The following is a 22,351-nucleotide window of genomic DNA, read 5'->3' as shown; positions in this document are numbered from 1 at the left end:
AGCTATGCTAAAGCCTCAATGTACCACAGGTATATGTTGTATTTTATTTAATGGGATCATGTACAGTATGAAATATAAATGTTGACATTTGATGTACTGTGCCAGATTTAGCTTCAAGCTAATTTTCATCTGCAGTCCCTTACAATTAAAACATATAACAGCACAATAACAAACAGTACAAAGCAAAAAACACACAGAACACATCATACAAAATACAAAACTACACACAATAGCACATCACATACACCCACAATGGCAACTAGAAATTAATAATGTAAACTTGTCAAATTAAAAGAAAGATTATTTGCGTTAATGAGAAGACCATAGATGAAATTTAGATTCAGTGGTTACAGAGCTGAGTGGCTTTTAGTAGATTTTTTAATTTGGTTTTGAACGTATTAATGGAACTACAGTTCTTCATATCATCAGGTAGGGCATTCCACTGAGTTGTGGCTTTCACAGAGAAAGCTGACTGCCCAAATGTAGTGTGACGAAATGGTATGGTACAATTTTGTATAGAGGATATTCTGGAGGATCTAATAGAACTTACTGAGCAAGTGTTCAAAAAGTCACATACTGGAGGATGGACCAAACCATTTAAAATTTTATAAACTAGGCACAAATTTGAGAATAATCTAAAATTCTCAAAGCTTAGTAAATTGATTTTCTCCAGTACCCTACAGTGATGGAAATGCATTGGCTTTTTGAGTTTTTTTGTATAAGGACTCAAGGTTTTATGGCTGTTTCTCCAGCCTGCCCCCAACATGTGATGCAATAAGACATATGGGAAAGAATCATAGCATGCATAAATCTTGGCTGCGTCCAAAGAGACAGTTTCTAACATGTCTAAAATTTGCTAAGTTGTACTTTATGGTTTTAACTGTTTTTTTTTTTTAACATGTTTCTTTAAGTTCAAATTTGGATCCAATGTCACACCAAGATATTTAAAATCAGTGACTATGTCAGTCTTTTCACCTTTGATGAGAATATCAGCATTAGGAGGTTTGCTCCATGGTTTTAGAGAAAAACATACCTTTTGACTTGTTTATATATAGGAGCTTATAGGTTCAGCCTTGGTGTGTACAGAATAGACTACATTGCATGTATGTGTGTGACTATTATTATTTATCATTATTATATTCTGCTCAAAAAAAACCTGAAGCCTATTTTCATTTTCAAAGCCAAGTTTCTCACACTTTTGGTTTAGTGAGCTTGTGTCAGGACATTTTTCTGCTCTTGTAAAGCCCATTGAGATAGCATCAGACTACACAAATAAATTTGTCCTGACTCGCTTTTTAGTTATCGTCATCGATCTGGCTTTAGGACTGATTTTGTCCTCATTGTTATTCCCTTAAAACATATGAATTGAGCACAGTTTTGGGACAGTTATACCAACACAATTAGCAATTGATTTTATATGAGGGCATTTTTTTTCTTTTAATACAGCACACATGTTAAATTTGGGAAAGTATTCCTGCCTGTAGCAGTTGAGACTGGATTCTTTTCCTGATAAAAATTAGATATGGAATAAAATATGCTTTATTTCATGCAGTTTAATACAGTTTGGCATGGCACTTTCTTTATAAAATAAAGAGAAAAACTTTGTTTTTATGTGGATAGGAATTAAATATTGAAGAGATCGGATATGGAAAAAACTACAAATGTCAATCAATCAATTACAGCAATAAAATGGCATTTTATTCATAAAGATTAAATAAAGACTTTGTTCCTTCTGTGATTAGTTGACAGTAGACTTACTAGAGTTACTAGTAGAGTTACTTTGACTTACTTTCATGCTCTTGTGTTTTTTAGTGTTCGTCAACCCTTTGTTTTGTTTATTGGTGCTTGCTTATATTTGTTATTTTCAGTTCATCGTTGTGTATCTCATTTGTTTTAAAAAGATCATGTGTTTTGTCTGTATTGTTTGTGATAGTACTGGAAATATGCTGACTGACAACAAAATTACCCTCAGACTGGCCTCCCGTCTGTGAGTTCCATAAGCTTTGTTTGCTATAATATGAAGAAGCGTTTTTTGGATGTGTCTCCATAAGATGCCATACAGAGGAATGTTTCACCACCTCTGTTATGCACTTTTATTACTACATACCATTTAAGCAATTTGCAGCAGAAACAGAAATGAAAGGCTCAGAGATCACTTGTAGTTGTAGACAATAAACAAGCGATAAGGCTAAAAACAGAACTGTGGTATAATATGTGTTTTTATTATGTATATAAGAGATAAATTATACATTAAGATAACAAATTTGCTGATTAGATTTGTGGGCATAAATCTACTGAGCCCACGTAGTTCATTATTGCTCCACTGCAACAGTGAGAATGACTCATATATCTAATATACGCAGGAAATCAAAGGAAGCGTCGTATGTCACATGAATCATTTTAGTTGAGTGAGTGAGACACTCCTGCCAACATCGTACAAACCTGGGTGGGACATTTTGCAATAAAGAAAGGCAGTTCCAAACCATTTACGAGCAGCCCTGATGGTAATCTTTCTCAGGGAAAAAGATAAGAACTGTAAATGGACAACACCCAACAAACCTGGGTCAAAACCTAGTACATGGCTGGACCGTGTATGAAATTTGATTTGTACATTGCCTGGTTACCATCAGACATGGACATTGCAGCATTTTTAAAATGTTTGTTTTTGTGTAAGTTTAAGTTTATTTATTTGTACAGCATATTAATAATATTATATATATTTATATATATTTAATTAATAATATTATTTCACTTACCCACAACCTGAAAAATAGTTTTAATGCAGTAACTATCAAGTCAATCATTAATGCTGAGTGTAAACAACCCCAATACAGTGTGTTGCTTGTGTGAAACGTGACTGTGTCCACAGACCTTCTGCGGTTTGGTGCTCTCAGTGTCGGAGCCTCTGTGTGAGATGCTTCGGTCGGTAAATGTGTGTTTTTGAAACTTATTTTGGAGCTACGTTCCCTCTCAGTCTTGCAGAGAATGAGCTACACTCGGGTCTAACAGGCTCTCAGTCTCGTTGAGAGCTTGGGAACATGACTGTAAACACTCCCTGATGATGTAATAGATACTGTTTGCACTGAACCATTTTTCTGGGGAAACTCCCACACTCAGCTATCCGACCAGTGGTGTAACTTCATTACTCTCTCAGTCACTCACTCACTCACAGACATACGGGGTTAAAGGGCTGGTTGGCAAGTTTGTGGTTATTTTATTATTACTTTCTGTGCTACACTTAAAATGTATTATATACATTAATCAGAAAACAAGCTCTGCTACCGCCTTTCAGCCAAAGCTACACAAGGATCAGAGAGGCAAAACATCAAAACATATCACACAGGCTGAAGATTGTTTTTGCACTGACACAGGGAGTTGTTGATATCAAATGTAAATTTGCATATTACTCTCTGTGTTTTACCTCTTTGCTGTCCTGTTGCTGCACAGCTGTATCTAGTGTGACAAACAGTTTATCTGAATGGTTCTTTATGATTTTGTTATTAACAACTTATGCAATAAACGTATAAAACAAAAATGAAAGTACAAATTTCTACTAAAGTAAATATGTTACATATGATGATGATGATGATTTTTTTTATTATTGATAAAACATCTTCACTTCCATATTGCTGTGGATTACGGATCATTTTCAGAGCAAAGCAGCGTGAAGTCTGAACAATGAGCGGACACTATAGAAGTCCACAGAAAGTCTGCTTAAGGTGGTCTCCCTTGGGGACATAATGGAAGGTGGATTTGGACATCCCGCAGCACTTGCAGACTTCCCAGGAATGCAGCCGAGTCTGCAAGTCTGCAAGTGCTGTCAAGTGTGGATACTGGGATTCAGCCTTACTCTCCTCTCCTTCAGCAGGCATTTACCCTTTTTTTTTTTCTTTTGGTTTTGCACTTTCAGCACCTCCACAGCAAATACTGTAACCCACACATATATGCATTGCCTTCATTGCTGACCTATATACACGAACTACAGCCTTATGTTACAAATTGCGGCTCGGTTGGTTGAATTAGACAGTCAGTGTTATTGACCAATGTGGTTAGTGACTAATTTGGTTTGTGAATGCTAAATTGAGTTTAAGCACTTTTTAGCTGTGTAAATTGCCTTTAGTATTTAGCATTGTGGATTATTTTTGGGAGCATCATGCAAGTATTTTATGTAGTTGTGTAGTATGCAAACCCATTTCTTTTGAAGAAGGACGGGTTCACAATAGTCAGGTGCCCAAATGAACTTTGAAATAGGTTTTTCTTGCCATCATTCCTCCTGTTCATACTGGCTATTAAAATATTCCATCAAAAGTGAAAATTCAATGAAAACAGGCCTCCTTCTGTGCAAAAATGTTTTTAAGTTTATCTGAAGCTAATATGAAATCGTCCAAATTAGTCAAATCAAGTAGATATCTTTCAATTTTACAGTGTTTTAGTGCCAAAGTCCCTCTTTTTGTTACTATACTTCCACCGCAGCTCAACAGGGAAACACTGTCCAAGGAAACAGAAAGAGGGAAATTTATGCTAAAAAGACTGGAACTGTGGCAGATACATTGAAAGCACATTTGAAGGGGATCTTTTGATAGCCAGTATGAACAGGAGGAATGATTACAGCGAGGAAAACCTCTTTCAGTGTTCATACGGGCACCTGACTGTTGTTTTAAAACAGAGTTGAAAAGTTGTCAACCTATCCTTTAAGGTCAGCACTGGTGTATGTAATTGGTGACTATGGACACATTTTAGTTTGTAGGGGCCATGTATCCCCTCTGTAGGCTGATGTGGTTGATCTCAACCACTTTATTGTTTTCACTTTAGTGTGACAGAGAATGTGGGTAAGGACAATGGGCCTCATGCAGAAACCACTGGTATGTAAGAGATTTGTTCTTAAGAGGTACATACAAGTGATTTAAGAAAATTTGTGGCATTGATCATTTTTCTCAATAATTTTACAAGTGGTCCAGACCTGTCTTACAAGTCATGAATAGATCATCTCTGCCTAACCTATATATATTACTGTACATTAATGAAGCCTTTCAACCAGAGTATTTCACACAATTGTAGGCGGAAGCGCCTCGTTCCTGCCCGCATCACTGTTGTGCTAACAATGACTGTAAAGCACACCCTTCTGTGTAATATTGCTTAGTTGTGACATTGATCAATTTTCTCAGTGATTTTATGAGTGGCCCAAACCTGTCCTACAAGTCATGAATAGATCATCTCTGCCTTTCTTCACAAGGGCAGAAACATTTGTTTCAATTGTAGGCTACTTGTATATCCGCAGTGACAATAAACATCTTGAATCCTGCTTAATTAATTTAGAGTTTATATTCTGTTGACCATATCATCATCCTCATGGCTGCCAATTTACTCAAATGGAGCCTAATATGGCAATTTTAGGGACGTGGATTACGCTATTGATAACATCGCATGAACACACACCTATTCATGAACAGTTGACATTCATCAGGCTAAAATGAGCCATTTATGACAAGTTCTGGCAGTCAAGAGAGTTTGGTGAATCTGATTTGGAACACTCATACGAGCAAACCTCACGGAAAAAAGCCTGTCTAATGGCCTCTGCACAGCCAACATGCCACAGTGGGAGGATCTGAAGGGTCTGGCGGTGCTAAGAGGAGTGAGAAGTTTTGAGATATAAGTAGGGGCAAGCTGGACCTGACAACGGAATTTACCTGTTTGTTGAAATTTAGGTCACTATGTAGGTGGAGAGGTTATTGAGGTTCTGAGTAATAACAGTGGTATGATGTGGGGGGGCCAAAGATTATGATCTCTGTCTTGTCCTCATTTAATTGAAGGAAGTTATGGGCTAACCAGTCTTTAATGTCTTAGAGACAGTTTTGTAATTTAGTTACATCAGCCTGATTTTGGGAATTGTGGGGTAGGTAGATTTGAGTATCATCTGCATAACAGTGAAAAGTGATTGTAATGAGTTTGGATGATTCTTCCTAATGGGAGCATGTAAAGACAGAAAAGAAGAGGACCTAAAACTGAACCCTGAAATATTTGCAGGTGTGGAAGATGAGCTGCTGATGGAAACAGTTGATATTCTGTTTGAAATGTAAGAGTGGGACCAATCAAGGGCGGATCCAGAGAGGCCCGACCCAGCGTTGCAAGCAATCCAGGAGAATTGTGTGGTCAACAGTATCAAAGGCTGCACTGAGATTTAGAAGAATTAAGATGGAGCATTTACCAGCATCCACAGCACAAAAGGGTGATTAAAAACAATCTTTTATAAAACCTTAGATAAAAAAGAAAGCTTAGAAATTAGCCTAACATTGTTTGTTAAGACCAGGCTTCTTAAGGAGTGGCTGAACTATGGCATGCTTAAAACAAGACGGGACTGTGCCTGTGGTTAGAGAACTGTTAAAATCATTTTATAAGCTTTGTTGGAATTACATCATGCTGACAGCTAGTAGGCTTCATGCCTGCAATTATGCAAACAAGCAGGGGTAAAGAGACAGGGTGGAAAAGATTAAAAACAGGAGAGTCCTCAATAGCTAGTGAGAAATATTTGACCTAATGCTGTCAATTTTATTTATAAAGAAATCCTTAAACTGCTCACAGCTGATTTGAATTTGTAGTGCAGCAAGCAGAGAGGTTAATGACAGAGTTTATGGTGCTAAACAGGATCCTGGAGTTATGACTGCTCTTAGTGATGATATCTGAGAGGTATTTTGCTTTGGCATCTTTAACAGAGGATTGGTACTTAATGAGAAGCTCCTTATAGATGTCATAGGAGACATGCAGTCCATCCTTTATCCATTTATGCTCTGCTTTCCAGCAATCCCTTCTTTTAGAGCGTGTGGATTCATTCAGCCAGGGGTCTGCTTTTGTCTTTCTAGCTCTAGTCTTAAAAGGGGCAGTAGAGTCTAGGATAGACAAACAAGACTTATGGGAGAGGTCTATTGGTTCATTAGTATTTAAACGGGTAGCGGAGGATTCAATAACTGGGAATGTGGAATCAGCACTATAGGCACTGGAAAACAGGATGGGTTTGGTAGAGTTGATTATATGGGAGTGAGTTGTGGCAGGCAGTTTTGGTATGGATAGAGGAAACTGAGTGTCAAATAAAATAACCTTATGGTCAGACACACAGATGTCACATAGAACACAATTGCTAAGCGAAAGGCCATAGGAAAGGACTAAGTCCAGAGTATAATTTTTAACATGTGTTGGGCAGGTCACAGATTGCACTAGGTTAAAAGAGTCAATAAGATGCAAAAAATCTGTAGCCAGTGTATTGGTAGGACAGCAGACATGTATATTAAAATCACCTAAAATTAAAAGCCTGTCATATCTTGATATGACAACAGAAAGGAGCTCAGAAAATTCACTAAGAAGGTAGAGAAGGCACCAAAGGAAGCAGGGGAGCAAGTTAAAATATTCCTAAAGATTACAGCAACCCCCCCCCCCCCCCCCCCCCCCCCCCCCCCCCCCCAAATATCTTTATTTAGCCAAGTTTCCGTGACGAAAAACATATCCAGCTTATTAGAGGAGATAATGTCTTGACATATAAATGATTTATTTGATAGGGACCTCACATTCAGTAGGACAACTCTGGTTGGGATTTGAAGAGATAAACTGATTGGTTTAATAATGATTAGATTTTCAGAATTGACACCTCGGCTCTCTGGGCTGTCATAAAAATAAGTTGGGCAGGAGGGGCAGCCAGTGGCACAGACTGGTGGTGAAGGAGGTAAAGGAGAGGGTACTGGGGGCAAAGAGAAACAATTAATAATAATGTTTTCCTGTGACTACTTGTTGCTAATCCTGACAGGGATTTTAAAAGTGTCATTTTAGGATAAGAATACAATAATGTTTTTGCATGAGGCCCAATATCTAGGGAGCATTTCCCTGGTTCCCCTAGGGTCACCATTTTTCTGGTTGCCTTTTAGTTCCGGTGGAGTCAGTGCATAAGTATCCTCCACAAGTATCTGTAGGAAGACAGGGGTTAGGAACTAGTTAGCTAGTTGGTATGATTAGTTAGATAGGGCTGGGCTCTATTGTGGCATCCTTGATTTCACCATTGCTCATGTCCCAGTGTTTCTTTGTGGGGTTTGTAACCATTGTAAAAGTAAGTGCCTTTGTCTGGTCTTGTGTGTTGCATTGTTGACTAGGCTCAGACCTGGTATGCCTCCGAGAACTTGATTTAGTAGGTGAGGAACTAGAATAACTGGCAATAAGGACTTTGTTGTGTTTGTTGAGCTCTTGGTTTAGCAGCTTTGTTAATAAGCAGTACAGCTCATGATTTGCTTTTGTTTTGCGTGAGTTGTGTTGTAGCTGGGTAACGTCTCTTGCGTATAGGCATCTTGAGATGTTTGGGTTGGCTAGTGAGATTTTGTTTTAGAGGAACCTTTGGATTTTCTACTTTTTTAGTGCTTATTTGGTAATTCCAGTTTTATTTGGTTGCTGGAATTTTGTGAAGGCAGAGCATTTTTAATTATTTGCTTTGTCAACATTTTGATGTGTACTTTCGGGTCAGTGATTGAACCTCATTCCATACTGACCATATTCCTCACTATTATCTGTTCCTCACTTTCCTGTTACTGCAAAGACCAAACTGCTGTGTTGAGATAGGTTTAGTCTTTATACCCTTTATATATATATATATATATATATATATATATATATATATATATATATATATATTAATATTAATTAATATATATATATATTAAAAAGGGTGTCCATCTCTTCTCATCAGATCTTTTCCGTGCATCAGTATGCATCAGTTTTTTTCATGCAGCTGTTGCTTGCAATTTATCTGCATCGATTGCTAGTAGGTTTCTCGCTCTTAAAGTGTTCCTCATGATTTCAGGTTGTTGGGTGCGGGGAATTGGAGCTGAAGGCTGTCTGTACCTGAGATAATTGGACCATTGGCAAAACATCAAAACATATCTCAAATGAAATCAAACAGGCTGAAGATTTTTTTTAGCACTGACACAAAGAGTTATTGATATGAAATGTCAGACAACTGGCAGAGTTCTCAGGTGGTTTAGTTCACCTGGGCCTTCCAGGTAAGAAAAAGTTGGCCCATGTACTCTTTCTCTCCCTCTCTACAGCTTACATTCACCCTGCACAATCTCCTTTTTTCTTTTGCACTTTCAACACCTTCATCACCTTGTGTTGTTAGTCTGTGCTGTTTATTTGTTAATTTATTGTGGAACTCCACCGTAGAGTCCAAAACAAATTTCCCCATGGAGACAAATAAAAAAATATCTTGATCTTGACCTCTACAGCACATAACACACACATCCATGTATTGCCTGCTGATGACGCTGAGCTATACACACTAATGTTTTGTGTTGACTCATGCGTTGAGTCCCTTGTCACACATTACATTAATCAAAAAACAAGTTCTGCCAAGGGAGGCAAAATATCAAAACATATCTCAAATAAAATCACCCAGACTGAATATTGTTTTGGCTCTGACATAGGGAGTTGATGATAGGAAATGGACATGACACAAACATCATTTAGACATGTAGTCTTTATACCTACACCATAGACCGATGCTGTCATCAGTTTTGAAAAGAGTTCTCAGGCACTGGCTCAAGTAAACTACACAATACTAGGTGGGATTATCGCAGGAATTATATGCGGGGTAAGAAAACAGTCGCTTCAACTGAGCTATCTACCCTCCTGACAAGCTGCATGACATTTATACTGCCACCACTCCCTCACTGACAACCTCTCCCTCTTCTGCAATTCATGTCACGATCTTTGGGTTCAGTTAGTAGTGTGCAAGTGTAAAAAAAGAATTTAATACAAGTAATTACAGGGATTAAAAATGAAACTGTGATGTTATATTATAGTATTGTCCTACATAGAATTGTACTAATTATACTGTAACACCCCTCTCCCCCACACCTAATACTAGTAAAAAGATTTTGCCCCAAAGATCTCCACCACCATATCTGTTAGTAATGGCAAATATTTCTCCAAATACCACATTTCACTTTGTTTTACTAATGGAATACATGTTTAAAACAGAGGCAAAAATCATTATTAAAAAATAAAGCACGACAGGAGTTATTTAGGAAACATATACAGTGGTTGAACTATGAAATATCTACAGATTTTCCACAGATACATGTGTGTCTTGACATATAATACTGTCCTTACAAAATCACCAGAACTAGAAACGACGTGCTGTTAAAAGCACTGAGACATGGCAGTAATCACTCTTAAAATAGCAAAGTAAAAACCAAGCACACCCAGTCGCTGTCAAAACAAAACATTTCAAAACAGCCAGTGCATGACAGTTTGGGCAGTGCAATAATTCCATCCGCAAGCAAGCAAAATACAGCCTTTACTACATAATTCTTGTTTCGTGGATAGATGCCAGTATACAATGTCTGGCTCTGAATATATGAGATGTTTAAGTCCAAAATGTACCCAAAAAAAGTAAAAAAATCCAACCATTGTGGTATATATTTTCTCCAAGGTTCCAGTGAGATCAGTCCATAATCACAATCACAAACAAGAAGTGAAGAGAGACTTGCTTGGGAAAAAAAACCCAAAACATCCCAGTTCAGCTTTGCCCTTCAAAGTTGTATGTTTTTTTCTTGAATTGTCTGGTTACAGATGGCTCCCAAGGCCTTGAACTTTGGCCCCAAATCATCCAGAAACTGAACATCATCTCCCAAATTGCTGAGTGACAGTTCATCCAGTGACTGGCATTTGCTGCCCTGTCCCTCGTAGGCATATTCATAGGGTTGGTACACCGGGTGGTCTACATGGTTTCCATCAATCGTTTGCAGTCTCTGCGGAATTTAGGAGTTAAAAATAGATTTCATTACCTAAAAACTCAGTAATTTTATCCTCATCCATGTTATATACATGAAGATTAATTTAATCCAGTTCACTGCAGCAGGATTGTGGTCTGTCCGCCAATTAGTGCAGCCAGTGCAGTTTATTGAATAATCAGGCATTCATGTACTAAACCTGTGTTTAGCTCTGTGTGGTGTGAGACAACATCTCTTACCCTGTCGATGTGATCTGCAATGTGTTGATTTGACCGCAAGCTGAAAGAGTGTTGGTACCTTGATGAGCTTCCCTGTTAACAGCAAGGAGGATCATACAGTATAGTCAAAAACAGTATATAGTCAAAATAATATGCACTGTATATACAGAAGAAAGTGTATACAATTCAGTCAAAGAGGTTTATACTTTATATAGGAACTTAATGATTAGTTAATCAATAGAAATTCATTTGCAAAATTAATAATTTTAGCTTTGGTTATTTTTCAAACAATCTTTCAAGTAAAAATTGCAAACATTTGCTTTCTCCAGCTTCTTAAATACAAATATTCATAGTATTTTATGAATATTTGTCACATATAATAGTAAACTGAATATCTTTGGGTTTGGACTGTTGGACAATATGAGCTATTAGAGACTATCATATTGGAACAATGACAGGAATATTTGACTATTTTCTGGCATTCTTAAAAATCGGAAGACTAACCAATGATAAAGCCCTATATTTGTATTTTACTACTTACTAAGAGATATTAAAATGAATGAAAAGCACCACTTACCTGGTAGGTATTTGTCCTGGTATTTGCAGTCCACGTAGAGTACTGAAATAAAGGAAAGTAACACTGATTCAGTCGTCACTAGCTTTACTTGATTTTATCTGGAGACGTGTGCGTAATACTGCTACATGCTCATTGACAGTTGTTGTATTTGTGAAATTTTTCTATCATTTATAAAATATAAATGAGGGTTGATTGAAATATTAGAAACATCTCTCAGTATAACACACACAAAAAAAAATTAACAGCACCAGAAACTGCATTTGTGCGTAGGTGTAAGTGTGTATTTGAATGTATCTGTGTAAGTTATTTCTTTTACTCTGCTAGATTTACATTGCTGCTATATTTTTAATGTGCAAACAAATACACTAAAATTTATCAACATATGCATAAGGATAGACAATTATTAGACACATGTACCATGTTTTCATGCAAACAATTTATCATGAAAAAATTGCAAAAATAAAAAATTCTCCAAAATCTCTAAATAATTTTAAGAAATCTGCCTGTCGATCATGTATTTTTTAAATCAGTCAACAGGTTTTTCAGATGTCTTCAGATTAACACTCAACAAAGGGGACCGGGAAAAAAACTCCTGCTGATACTCAGTATGTGTTTCACAGACAGTAGAAAACAGGTGCTGCTCACGCAACATTAAAATACAGGTTGTGGCACCCTCTTGTGGATTCAAGCAAGCATTCTCTTCAAAACACACCTATCAGAGCAACAGAGCTCACAAATACAATGTTAAACTCACTCATCAGAGGCAGTTATTGTAAACACAGCTGTAACCACTCACCATGGTCTGCCCTCCATGGCTTCGGAGAGTTTCTCTTTGATGCTGCCTGCCCGCTGATACCATGTTAGAGTTAGTCTGTAGGGACTATACGTTAAGGTTAAATCAGGGTGGAAGAGCATAGTAGAGGACAGCAAGGTCATATTTGCATGCACCACAAGACACTTGTTTGTTTATTCAATCATTTAAGTCCTGCTGTTATAAACATTCCTCTAAATCTTCATAGTCGTTTGTCTTAAAGAAGCTCAAACACATAAAGGAAACATAAATTATTCAAAGTCCTGTTACTCACCTGCATGAGCCCTGCACTCTTGTAGGCATTCATGTCCTGGGTATTTACTGCAGGCATCTGATACATCTTGTTGAAAAGAGCAAATTAATAAAGCTTTATCACAAGCATAGCCTAGTAAAATTATTTTTGTCTGTGGCATTTAGCAAAGCATTCAAATAAATGTTTGAAAAGGGAAATGTATTTGCAAGATCAATTTATGGAAAAAAACAACTCCTTAAATTTATACTGTATGTCTATTGGTATATCAAAAAACTCACGTTCAAAGGCTACTACAGTGTTTTGCAGTTAACTGCAGTAAATCTGATCAGTATATCTAAAATAATGAAGCAGGCAATCCAAGATGTCTTCTTGAATCATGTCATGCTTCTGTTCAAGTTCGCCATGTTACCTACTAATTACACAATTCTTGACAACCTCTGTAATTTATGCTGTAAATGTATCTACACCATACATCCTAACATACAGCCTTACATCACATACCTGTCTATCTGCCATCACCTCTAGCAGAGAGACAAAGAAAAGTAACAAAGTTACTGGATTATAGCTGTCATTCATCTTGCAGCAGGATTAGTAGCCACATATGTTTTTAAATGTCTTTTTACTTCTGCTGCTTTTATGTTCTATGTAAAGCACTTTGAATTGCCTTATTGTTGAAATGTGCTATAAAGAATAAACTTGCCTTGCCTTCCCTTACACTCTTTTTTCTTTCTCTACTGAAGCATTTTTTAACTCTTACCCTTTGACACACCCTGATATTGGACTCACAGTGACACACCTAAGACCTTGCTGTGAAAAAGTCAATCACAAAAAGGGGAATAATAGGCTAAGGAGAGAGGAGAGGAGTACCTGCGTGCTGCCCTGTTTTAGGCCATCTAGTACAGCTACACTTTGTGTAGGTGTCAGTAGCAGAGTGGGCTCACCCTGGCAGAGAAGAGAAAAAAAAAAAGAATAAGTAATAGGGTAGCCCCCAAAAAATGGGTGACACAGTAGGGTTGGTTGAGTAATATAGCATAATGTTGCTGTCCTTATAATGTGCACGCACACAACGCAATCAACACACCTTGCATTCAGAGCCCCCTCCCTCTTGGTTGTACTTGATGAGTGTCTGGTTGCCCTCGTCCTCAACCATGGGGATGTGCTTGAACTCCTTTCCTCCACACTCACATATAAAGAGGACTAGCAGTACTGCTGACACACATGAAAGTAACACTGAAAACAGAGTGTACATGTTGTGTTTTCTACATACATAGCTGCCACATAATTATCATGAGCAGTAGTGGCCTAGCAGGTTCAATCACCACACGGGAAGGATAAATCTAGGTGGGAAAAGTGAAAGAGCAGTGCTTGCCCCTCCTTTGTTACCAACAATGAGGTACCCTTGCCCCTAATTGCTCCAGTGAAGATGCTCAGTGTTCACTAAATGAGACTTTGGTTGTTTTGGTCAGCCTCCAGGTGTGAATGTATGTATCTGTGGATTGGGCATTCCTGAAAATAGGAGCCTTGCTCTCATTGAAACCTCCATTAATAAATACAGGTTTAAAGTAAAGTAAGGAATATGGCTTGAAATGCTAAGTCATATACAGGCAGAGTTGCATACACATCAGCACAGGAGCAAGAGCCAGTAGATGCAAAGTTATTACAAGGGTAATGCCTGCACACTAAACCTAATGCACAAATTTTATTCAGAAACAAAGTTTCTGAATAAAATTAGAGACAAAGTTTGTCTTCAGGTCGCACAGAAATAATAAGTGACATTCTTCACCCCTCTATTAGTTAAATGACTAATTGGTCTTGGAATGAGCCGAAAATTAACAGTTAGATTTTCTCAGAACAGTTTATTTGCATGTACTTGATACTAAAACCTTTTGAGGGTCAGTACAGGTTTATTGATCATGAATCTTTTGGTTTTGTTAATGTTCTACTGATGCTGATTGCCATACTCACATAGAAATAAGAGAAATCCTGCTAAGATCAGTCCAATGCCAGCTGCCCCAAGACTGGATGAGAGAGGCTCTTTGCTACGGCATACCTCTCCTTCTCCACAGTCACACACCATCACTTCCACAGTATCATGTCCAGTCATACTCTGTTGATCCTGAATCACCAAGGGCACTGAGTAGTTTCCATAAGCAAGTGACTTCAGGCTAACAAGCCCAGCTTCCTCACCTGGTGAAGGATATAAAGACAGGTGTGTAGTGGCTATTTGATTGGAACAATTGTGTTTTTAATAAGGAGGGGTTAGAGGAATGTACTCACCAAAGTTAGGGTCTAGTTTCCATCGCTGCTTTAGAGTTCCGTCATTATCTTCCAAGGAGAAACTGAAGGGTCCTCTGAAAGGAGGCGCATCTGAGTCACTTGCAACCACCATGACCTTGTCAACCTTGTTTCCACACAAAATGACGCCATTGTTGACCAGCTTAGGCTTGTTGTCATTGATATCCCCCAGGTGAACCACGACAGTACATGTACCTGTGGCTGGAGGCTCACCTTAGTAACCGCAGCAAAGAAAAAAACACCACTTCATTAATCTTGGCTTTTATTTTTTTGTTTTGTTTTTTTTTTTAATATTAGTTTACCAGTGGTCCTGCATACCATCATCTATGGCACCGATGAGGACTTTGTAATTGCCCTGGTCATCAACAAAGGGTGACTCTCTGTCCATCTTCTTAGACGATGAGATTTGTCCTGTTTTGTTATCAATGATCATCCAGTCAGCTGGATCATCTAACAGCACATACCTGATCATAGCAGGAGAAATTAGAGAGTGGAAAAGCATATATTAAGTGACAATATGAATTTCGAATTGCAGCTGCTGGAAACTGCTGGAAAAGCTTTAGCTTAGTTGTGACCACAGTGAATCTGAGGTCATGTGGGTGGCAAGACTAACTGAGAAAGGGCATGCACTTAAATGTTCTTTTGCAACTCCTAGGCTGGCATTTTATATATTTAATATTTCCACTAGCACACAAAGGCAGGCACTACCTGAGGTAGTGTGTAGTTGAAGTAATGTTAGTTTTATTTTATATGCTATGCCTGGTGAACTGGTAGTTGACTGCAGTCAGGGTCATACCAATACATTAACAGTTAGGTTATTGCAGATATATAAGTTTTGGTATAATTGCCTCCCAGTATTGAAATTGCCAAGCCTATATTTGTGGTAATTTAGAAACAGTGTCACCATTAAATATTAAGTCCACTAGAGAGAACTGAGAAGTTTAGGTTTTTAAGTTTTATTTTTGCCTGTCAATCAAGTCACTCTCAAAATAAATGTGAATTAATTGTGAACAACTAATATAACCTGCCACTGGAGACATTTGTCATTTTAACTGGTAAAAGTGATGGTCAGTCTGGTTAAAAATTAGAAGGTTCTCCCTGACTGTTTTGTACACTTTGCTAGTAAGAAACCGATTTGTTAATGTTGGAGTTTAGCTAAACACATTTTTCAGTCACAGTGTCAGAACTCTCTCACACCAGTGCACCCAAATATTTTTTCAAATTGGCACACTCTAATTTTAATATGCATATGCAGCAAAATATGTACTGTGGAGCCTGACCGTTGAAAGCAGCTTTGCAGCAGGTTTTATTTTAGCAGGTACAGATCTATTGAAATATGCCCAGATTGACCCTGCTATTGAGATAACCGCACTCTCAAATGTTGATATCAGTTACTACCTGAAAAATCTAGTATTGGTCAAGCTATATTTGCAAGGTGGGGATGAGCTCAGTCAGTAGGCATACTGTATGTACACACCAACCTTATATTGGATATGTCAGAGTCAACATCATGAACCTTTGGAGTGAACAGGACCTCTCCTGGCTCCTCCTCTTCCCTCTGATACACGTCAACCACTTTTTTCTCAAACTCAGGTGCGTCATTGACATCAACCACTTTCATTTTGATGCTAACTGAATTTGCAGGTGGGGATGCTGCTCCGCCAGTTGCTTTATCTCCACAAACAAATAAAGGTTCCTCATTTTCTACCCCGATCAGCAGGGTTGTTAAGGTTGTACGCTCAAAATCCTTCCCCTGGAAGACAGACACAAATCCAAGATCAGTACTGGTGCAGCTGCTTTTTATGATGAATAATTAAACTTTGTTGGAGCTTGGCCCACTATAAATATTTTTTAGAGTGAGAAACGCAGAATTACCTTGATGACACTCAGAATGCCCTCGTTAGTTTCAGGGTCAGTTTCAATTTTGTAGTTTCCTTCCTCATTCCCTTTAATGAAGAAGTATTTGGCACGCCAGCCAGGGGTTTTAGGAGTGTCTTTGTCCTCCACCCCAACTCTCAAAACATCATTTTTGATGTCCATTTCTTGCACTTCTCCATTGTACTGGACAGGCAGAACATTGTCATCTTTAACATCATAAATCAATCTAAAAAGCAACTTTAATAACAATAATTATAATACTTGCCTCTGTCTCCTTGAATGTTGGTGGATGATTGTTTGCGTCAACAATATTGAGAGTAATAACAGCAGTGGAGGAAAGGGACGGTGTTCCATGATCCTTTGCTTCAACAATAATTTCATACTTGTTTACTTTCTGAAACATATATAAAAGATAATATTTTAGATAGCATATTGAAAAATCACTGTGTGTGCATGTATATACAACTGCTCACTGGTGTAGGTACAGTAAGTCATTGAGCCTCACATCATAGTCAAAACATCCTTTAAAGGAGAGTTGTGCCATTCTGCCATCGATCTGAACTACTTCAATCTTGGGGTCTTGCGGGTCCTGTGATATCACACTGAGTGTAACTTTAGAGTTTGTCGTGTTCTGCTGATCTCTGTCTGTGACCTGCAGCTGCACTGGCAAGTACCCTGCAAAGAGTTGAGGAAAGGAGAGTGAGGAACGTGTTTTAATTAAGTGAAGAATGGAAATGAAAGAGAAAATACACATTATGACTAAGCCCAGGGTTGAAACGATTATTTTCTCATCTTTCTGTTAAACCGTCTAGACTTTATTGGAACTCATGAATAGCCTTCGCTGTGGTATTTTTTTCATTTTTTTGATGTGTGATAGTTAGTGACTGCAAGCAGAAAATATGCACATTTGCACTATTGTATACTCACCCTCTGGCATATTTTCCTTCACATTGGCTTTTATTTCAGGTTGGAAAAATAGGGGAGGATTGTCATTGATGTCCTTTATTTCTACATCAAAAGCAAGTTCCTTGTCTATTTTTTGGTTGGTGTGTTTGTCAAAGATGTCAAACTTGATCTGTGGGTAAAGGTATTCATGTAAGATTATTTCTAGTGGTTACAAGCCAATATAAGGTATGTTTATTATCAGGGTGGCTGGTAATTCAGCATTAACTCACATGGAAGAGGCTGTATTCTTCTCTATCGATGGGTTTATGGGCATAAACAACCCCACTTTGTTCATCGATGGAGAACACGTTCAGTGGCCCCTTAGTCACACCCATTCCACTTATTTGAAACCTATGGTGTTGCCTCGCTTCATCTGTCCTGTCATTAAACATCTAGTGTCAAGACACAAACAATCGAGCTGTTATTGTCTGCCTGTTTGACATGAGCACTGAGTTGCCAAATTGATTGTTGATTGATGGTTATTTCATCCACAAAATTATGTCTTCACCTGTGAAAGCCTTTTGGGGTATGGCCCTGGATCTTCCTCTATTAATTCAATCGTAGACAAAACCCATCTTCTTTTGGAGCGTATCAAAAGCTCCTGTTGAACCCAGAATGGAGATTTAATACAGGATTGGTACAATTTCTGCTTGATGCAAAGCATTATGGCAAGAGATTACAATTCCAAACATGAATCAGTTACCCGCTTGCCACGCCTGCTGTGGCTGCCTTGATGAGATTCTGCTGCGGCTGTTAATGCAACCTGCAATAATAAGAAAACTGGGAAGTAATACTCATTCTTGTCATCACAGAGACATTTTAAAGAACTTTCTTTGCACACTTGCTGCACACTGCTCATTTACTCTTATTTTTTCCTTTAGAGTTTAATTTATTGCCGTGGTCTCACTGTCTGCCTTGCTGTCTCTCCATCAAACTATCTGTCTGCATGTTTGTCCCTCTGACTCTCCCTCCATTTCCTTCACTGTATTTTGCTCCTGAGATAACAAACGTAGATGGGTCCATTCATCCATTTTCTTAACTCACTTATCCTAGGTGAACACCCCTCTATCAGAGAGCAAACTTAGACTTACTTAGACTTAGACTTAGACTTACTTACGAAAATCTTGTTTCCAATTTATCTTGTGAGTTTAGACTGTGAGACAAAAACAGTGCAACCAACCAATTATTCTCAATTTGCCTTTGAGCAGGAATGTACAAGGGCGGTCCCTGGCTCAGGATTTTCAAAGTTAACTCACATTAGACGGTAGAGACGCCAGTACTGTTAAGCAACAGTTTAGCCAACTTCACTACATTTAACACCAGAGCCGAGTGCTCGAGGCAGGAAACACAGACACTCTCATCGCGCTGTCCTCCTTTTCCATCATCTCTCTCTGTTTTCATCACAGTTTTGTATGTAGATCATTTACAGAATCTGTAAAAGTTTACAGCCTGTTGTACTGTCCCCGTGTTACTCTGTGTATGATGACGTGGCTGACAGAATGAGAGTCGAGTCAAGGGCCTGTAACTGATGCATCGACTAACCCCTATTATGGCGATTACAGAAATTATTATGGAAAAACATCTAACAAAACTTCAATCAACAGTGAAGCATGTGGGTCACTGCAAATGTTTTTACTGACAGTGATGTTGGAACTTTTTTATTCTTTATATTCTTTTGACTGTATCCCACAACCCTCTTAAATCCAAACTCCACAGTCTCCGGTTGAACCATGAGTTTAGAATTTTAAGAATTACAAACTGGGGAAATTTCAGCTCGTGATTAATCCTAGCCGCGCTACCAGGTTGCCCCAAGTTCAGAATTTCTATCTTTACATCAGTGTTTTGGCAGATCTTGTCTTTTTTTACAATAAAAGCTGGCAATCATATGAGTGACATTTATAGTGCATAGAATAGGTGTTTCAAATCACTGTTCACAGGCCAAACATCATGTCACCTTATAATCAGAGTGATTGTAATTTGGTTATTTGCTTATTCAAGTCGCTGAAAAAATCGGAAATGTGGAAAGTTACTCAGAGGTCTGCAGCCACACTAATCATCATGAACATGCCATATCCTCCTTTTTTTATTTCTACCTACAAGCCTGCAGTGTGCTTTTTTCTTGTAGAACACCTTTACAAATAAATACCTACACCCCTAAATATCCAGGCTCATTCATGCAGGCCCTCGGAGCACATTACTCAGCTAAAACCTCAAACATGTCACAGCGAATTAAGCTACAATACAAGTAATTAGTGGTATTTTTTTAGGAAACAAAAGAAATTCTCGAGTTGCTCAGAATTAAGTTGTGAAAAGCCTGATTTTTATATAAAAAGACACAAAAACCTCCTTGAAGCGTAATTGCAAAAGATGAGACCGCAGAGGGAAGTGAGTGATTCAAAACACTGCATGCTTCAAGATTCTTAAGTTGCGACGCACTTAATAACAGGAACACATCTGGATTATAAACCAGTCTAATCCAATAACTGTTGAAAATGTGTGCCTTCATTAAGCATATGGAGGTAATGTCGTATACCATTGTATTGTAAGGAACTCAGGTTACTGTGTCCACAACTTGTATTTCCACAATATAATGCATAGAACTGGTTTTGCTTGATGTATTCATCCATTTACATTTGCCTGCAGCCATTTTAACTTACAGCAGAAACTACATGTTCTATATGTGCAGACATTTTGTAGTTATTTCCAAGTTTACAATCACAATAAACACAACTCTCTCAAAACAAATACTTCATGATAAAAATAACCAGACATTCACTCTGTTTTTCAAGTTCAGTGTTGTCCTAAATTGCATTTTCAAACGGTATGATGCTTTATTAAGATTATAGATAGTTCAGAATGTCATGCCTACCAACAGAAGGAGAGAAATGGTCCTCATCTTGATCCACTCTGCTTGGTGTCGTCTGTAGTACTGTTCCAAATTCAGCAACAGCTTTAACGCAGAGAGGACAGCCCACAGTGCCCTCAGGTAGCAGGTTGGATGACTTCCCTGATAACAAAGGAGTGTTTGTTCATGTGTGTAGGTGTGATATAATATGTTATGTGATATTGTAATTATGTGATATTTGCCCATACAGTTTGTGTGTAGGGAAAGACCAGTCAGAGCTGTGCTTTCTGTATTTACCAGTGTATTTGCTTCTGTAACAAAATGTATTTTGTGAGCGAGTGTTTTAGTTAATGGGGTAATTTGAACATGTACTGCACTCTCTGGGTGCGCTGAGAAACAAGACTCGGCTCAGGTGTACACTCCTCCAGCGCTATAGCTCAGCTTACCATGTCTTATTTACATGTGGCAACATTGCATGCAAACGTAGCTCAAAGTCATAGGTCCTGTAAGTATGAGATGAAGTTTATCTGAGTTTTCCTATTGTACCGTCTCAATGAAACGTCACTTGAAATTGGCAAAGTCAAAGGATTAAATTGCACATAACAAACCTATTATCTAATCTCGAGCCTCTCCATTTGTGTAATGGGTTTTTTTTTCTGTCAGTGTAAATATCAATGTTGCCAGAGAGCATAACACAAAACTGTACGTGGAACAGTTCTCATCAAATTAAGGGGAACAAAATCTGGAGTTTTGGAGGTGGAAAGAAGTGAGGATACCAGGTCTCTGTAGTCCCCTCCTCCTCTCTGCGTAAGGCTTGAGGCTTGATGGTTCTTTTGCCACAGCAAACATGACACACCCAAATATGTACAGAATCAAGTCACATCTTGAGTAATGTAGATGCAAGGTTTTGAAAAAGAGGCAGGGGAAGAATGAAATAAAAGAGACAATATCTCCTTTTTTCTGAATCTGTGGAGTACTCTTTTAAGACGTTGGCATAGGGCATTAAAAGAGTACTTGAATGCACTCAAGTACAAGTATGATTGAAATTGATAAGGCTTAACCGCAACTGTAAGATAACTGTGGTTAGTGAGTAAAAAAGAATGAAGAGAGGAAGCATTGTGACCAAAACACTCTTCTAACTCCAGTCTACATGATGTAATTGAATATAATAGCATACATTCATAACATTTTGCTGGGTAAGCTGATATGAATGAGTTATTGTCCAATGATGTCAATGACTTTCACTATTAGTGAGTTGAATTCTGAAAATTTTATAAACTGACCCCATATTTTCTTTTCTTTTCTTTATGATAGCAAATTAATGAGTATCGCAAAATTTTCCATAATGAGTATATGCATTGTGTTTAGATATGTCCCAAGCCGATCCAATGGATTGTTATCTGGGCTGATTCAAGCATATTTTAAAGGGTCGGAATCGGCTAAAATAAAGTCGATCGAGTACCGATCCTTTTATTGCTGTACTCTACAGTGTCACGTCCACTTCAGCCTGCTAATGTTGCAATGCTCCTCTCCTTTAACAACAGCCTACATTGTCAGCATTTCGCACATATATCCGAATGAAAATTAGAGTGTTTATGAAAAATTATGTGGGCACAGTAGGGTGAATGACTGAATTCTGACATTCATGATTCACTAAACTCTGACCCAAGTGTTCTCTGTCTCATTGGTCAAAGAGTAGCAGTGTACAAAACATTTAACTAGTAGCTTCTTTACTCTGAATGGTGTGTTATCTCTCTAGTGGATCA

General features: G+C 38.1%; 2 protein-coding genes across 5 annotated transcripts in view; one reads left to right on the top strand and one right to left on the bottom strand.

Moving 5' to 3' along the window:
* zmp:0000000926 (ataxin-1-like) overlaps positions 1-22,351 on the top strand; it is an 89,052-nt gene that overhangs the window by 14,622 nt on the left and 52,079 nt on the right. The window lies entirely within an intron of this gene.
* Positions 9,966-20,654, bottom strand: cdh26.1 (cadherin 26, tandem duplicate 1). Its single transcript, XM_044350816.1, has 19 exons — positions 20,610-20,654; positions 18,444-18,503; positions 18,249-18,341; positions 17,971-18,132; positions 17,723-17,870; positions 17,301-17,470; positions 17,061-17,189; positions 16,793-16,978; positions 16,399-16,670; positions 15,236-15,381; positions 14,900-15,130; positions 14,588-14,809; positions 13,704-13,828; positions 13,490-13,564; positions 12,644-12,709; positions 12,355-12,438; positions 11,559-11,600; positions 11,003-11,074; positions 9,966-10,781 (listed from the first exon to the last, which is right to left on the bottom strand). The coding sequence occupies exons 1-19, from the start codon at positions 20,634-20,636 to the stop codon at positions 10,563-10,565; spliced, it is 2,529 nt and encodes an 842-aa protein (XP_044206751.1). The 5' UTR covers positions 20,637-20,654; the 3' UTR covers positions 9,966-10,562.

This window comes from Thunnus albacares, chromosome 5 (genome assembly GCF_914725855.1).
Source record: "Thunnus albacares chromosome 5, fThuAlb1.1, whole genome shotgun sequence".
NCBI classification, from domain to species: Eukaryota; Metazoa; Chordata; class Actinopteri; order Scombriformes; family Scombridae; genus Thunnus; species Thunnus albacares.
The sequence above is the reverse complement of the archived record's forward strand: the minus strand, read 5'-3'. Positions and strand labels throughout refer to the sequence as shown.